The sequence below is a fragment of the Sceloporus undulatus genome, chromosome 1 (genome assembly GCF_019175285.1).
Source record: "Sceloporus undulatus isolate JIND9_A2432 ecotype Alabama chromosome 1, SceUnd_v1.1, whole genome shotgun sequence".
In the NCBI taxonomy this organism is placed as follows: Eukaryota; Metazoa; Chordata; class Lepidosauria; order Squamata; family Phrynosomatidae; genus Sceloporus; species Sceloporus undulatus.
Genome location: NC_056522.1, coordinates 160,977,294 through 160,980,438, shown reverse-complemented (window position 1 = coordinate 160,980,438; position 3,145 = coordinate 160,977,294). Strand labels below are relative to the sequence as shown.

The following is a 3,145-nucleotide window of genomic DNA, read 5'->3' as shown; positions in this document are numbered from 1 at the left end:
ATTATGAGGTTGGACAAACTCCCTGTCTTTGAAAGGGGGAGCTCAAATTTGGACTAGCTACTTTTTCTGAGTCTTGGGTACCTTGAAATTTTTCAAGATAAGCATGGGTGATATTTTCATAATAGTGAACATGGGCAAAACTGGATGGACAGGAGGTTCCAACTGAAGAATAAAAATTAACATCACCCATATTCATTGTTAAGATCAAAGTTTTGGCAAACATCTGAAGAATCTTGGCAGAATATATAATCCAGTCTCAAGTGCTGGGGTGAGATAGGGGGAAATGAGATCCTCTTTTCTGTTTTCTAAGGTGTCAAGTTCCACAAGGCAGCAGCAAACCAAAATGCTACCACCAGAAGTTCAACAAAGCAAGTGAACATCAACTGAAAAGAAGCAGCACTTTTATTTTCAAGAAAGCAGCACCTTGAAGTAGGTTGTTATTTTAACAATCCAACCCAAAATAGACTGTAATCATTACCCTTCTTTGGTTGGGCAGTCCAGACAAAGCATTGGTCTCATGAGGCTTGATCCTATGTGCTGAGTTTATGATCAAGTCAACATAGCTAACATGGCAGTATCAAAGTGCTGCTGGAAACTAAAATGAGTGCCAGAGTCTGTGTATCCTCAGCATTTCACATTTATCAGTAGACTTCACTGTTGTAAAGGAATTGATTTATGAGTACTTCTTTGGTCTTTTCCTTCCCTTTCAGGAACTCCTGTGGATGTTCAGCTCCATTTTCTGCCTTTTTATGCACTGAGGTTTCCAGAACTCCTTGTAAATGAATTCATGGCACTGTTTTGGGTCCTCCATCACTTCTCATTCAAACTCTTGGAATTTCACCATGGCGGTGCAAATGGTTTTTATCCTATTGATAAAAACAGAGGATATCTAAAGAAATCTGCAAGCTAGTTAATGCTACTGCTTTGACTGTAGCTATCTTAATCTACTGCAGATATCAACTTGGTCACTTATCGTTGTTGTAGTCTACACTTCTGGAGACTCCTGGGTTTATGTAAGTTCTCCAGGTGTGCTAAGCCATGTGTTTTGTGTTCCACCCAAAATAGACCATCAGTTCTTACCAGTTCTTTTCACTGTCTTGCAATAGCCTGTAGTTACCATTGTGGTCACTAGAGGTCAGTGAAAGACCAGCTTCTATGGGCAACCATTCTTGCTACTGTCCTTCCACTGGGGTAGTGAGAGCAGATATCTCCTCCTTTGTTAAACATTCTGTAAGTTTTTGTTTTGTTAAGAATGGTAAAAAAAAAATTCCAATACATTTACATATACTTAGCTACACTTAATTTATTATGCCTTTACAAGATTAGCTAAAACTAGGTTGAAGCCACTTACTGTATAACAACATGAGAAGTGAATATGGTCAGAACAATTGGTAAAACAAAATTGCTAGGTGCCAGCCAATTAATGTTAACTTTTACTAACCTCTGCTCAGAAAAACAAACAAAAATTCTGCCTACTGAATTACATTACTATTCACAGATGCTGTGTACAGTTGGCCCTTCATATCCCCAGATTTTGTATCCACAGAGTCAACCATCCACGGTTTGAAAATATTGAAAAAAATATACATTCCAAAACCCAAAAAGCTTGATGTTGCATAAGGGAACACTATTCCACTAGGCCATTGTATTTAATGGCCCCATACAGACAGGCCAAAATAAAGCTCCTAAGTACTGGAGCGTGGCTTTGGCGCAGCTTCCAGACTCTTAGGATGCATGCAACATTTAAACAGCATACCTCCAAAGTGTCCCGAAACAACTTTATTTTGGCAGTCTGTATGGGGCCAATGGGACTTGAGCATCTACAGATTTTGGTATCCATGGGGAGTCTTGGAACCAAATCTGAGCATATACCAAGGGCCCACTGTACTTTCTTCCCAGTAACAATTTTTGGTGATGGTGATGGTGCTTGGTTTGCATTACATGCATTAATAAAAACCCTTTACTACATGTCTATCATAATGAGGAAAAAGATTTCTTTTAATCAGAAATAAGGGGCAGTAATTGCTTTTTGAACAACAGAGTGATCAGTCTAATTTACAATTCAAATGTCATTTTTGTTTAAATGATCCTATGCATACCTAAATATTTCCTCTGAATCTCAATGTGAGGTGTGTGTTTTTGTTGGAAGGTTGATTTCTAGATTATAACATGTTTTCAATACAAGTCTACTGTCTTATCTATGGTGAGCAAAATTTGGAATATAAACACAGAAGCTGCCCCAAATGCCTTGTGTTGTGTATGTGTGTTGTGTACCTTCAATTTGTGTCTTCAAGTTTTGACTTATGGCGACCCTATCATGTGGTTTTCTTGGCAAGATCTGTTCAGAAGAGGTTTTTCATTGTCTTCCCCTGAGGCTGAGAGCATGTGACTTGCTCAAGGTCACCCAACCCGGAACCAACATAGCCCTAAGCCAAATTATCCCAGGTTTCTGTTTGCTCCATTTGTTAGCCCCAGAATGTGGCTTTGGTCTGGTTTCCACCCACTTTGGAGGTGTGCATCATCTAAATGCCCCACCTTGAAAGCGGCTAGAAACCACTTAATTTGGCCCATCTGTTCCACTCCTATGCCTCAAGATTAGGAGTGGACACATTCCAGAGCCTGTTCCATTTTCAAATTCCAAAGGGCTGCAGCAAATCATCATGGCTGCCATTCAGGGTGACTAGAAGTGAATAGCACATCACTTCTAGTGACCTTTTGCATGGTCCTGGGTGGAGTTTGTGTCCAAAACAGCATTGTACAGCTTCACAAAAGGGATTTAGTATTTTCTCAGCTGGAAAACCACTTTTTTTCAGGTGGATTTTTGTGAAGTGTGCCACTACCCCAGTGGAAGGACTGGGGTTGAGTAGGAAGTTCCAAGGGCAACAGTGAACACCTCTGCCCTCCAAAGTGTTACATCTTGCCCACAGGCTACACAATTCCTACCTCTGCCTTGGACATTATTTTTTTACATTAAACACAACCTACCTTTACAGGCCATTATTAGACCAAAAATGTTACACCTTCACACTTTCCATCTACTACAGTAGGCAAAGTGAATAATTAGGGATTTAAAAAAAACTAACCTAATCTCACCTTTCTGAATAAAGTTAGTTCTGATTTGGTGGGCAGGGGGTGCTCTTTGCTA

At 39.9% G+C, this 3,145-nt stretch overlaps 1 protein-coding gene across 1 annotated transcript in view; it reads left to right on the top strand.

Moving 5' to 3' along the window:
• C1H2orf80 (chromosome 1 C2orf80 homolog) overlaps window positions 1-1,709 on the top strand; it is a 14,147-nt gene extending 12,438 nt beyond the window's left edge. Inside the window, exons 9-10 of the mRNA XM_042466589.1 lie at window positions 311-429; window positions 711-1,709. Coding sequence (XP_042322523.1) covers window positions 311-387 — 77 coding nt within the window. The 3' untranslated portion in view covers window positions 388-429; window positions 711-1,709. The remainder of the gene's footprint in view (window positions 1-310; window positions 430-710) is intronic.
• The last annotated feature ends 1,436 nt before the right edge of the window (window positions 1,710-3,145 follow it).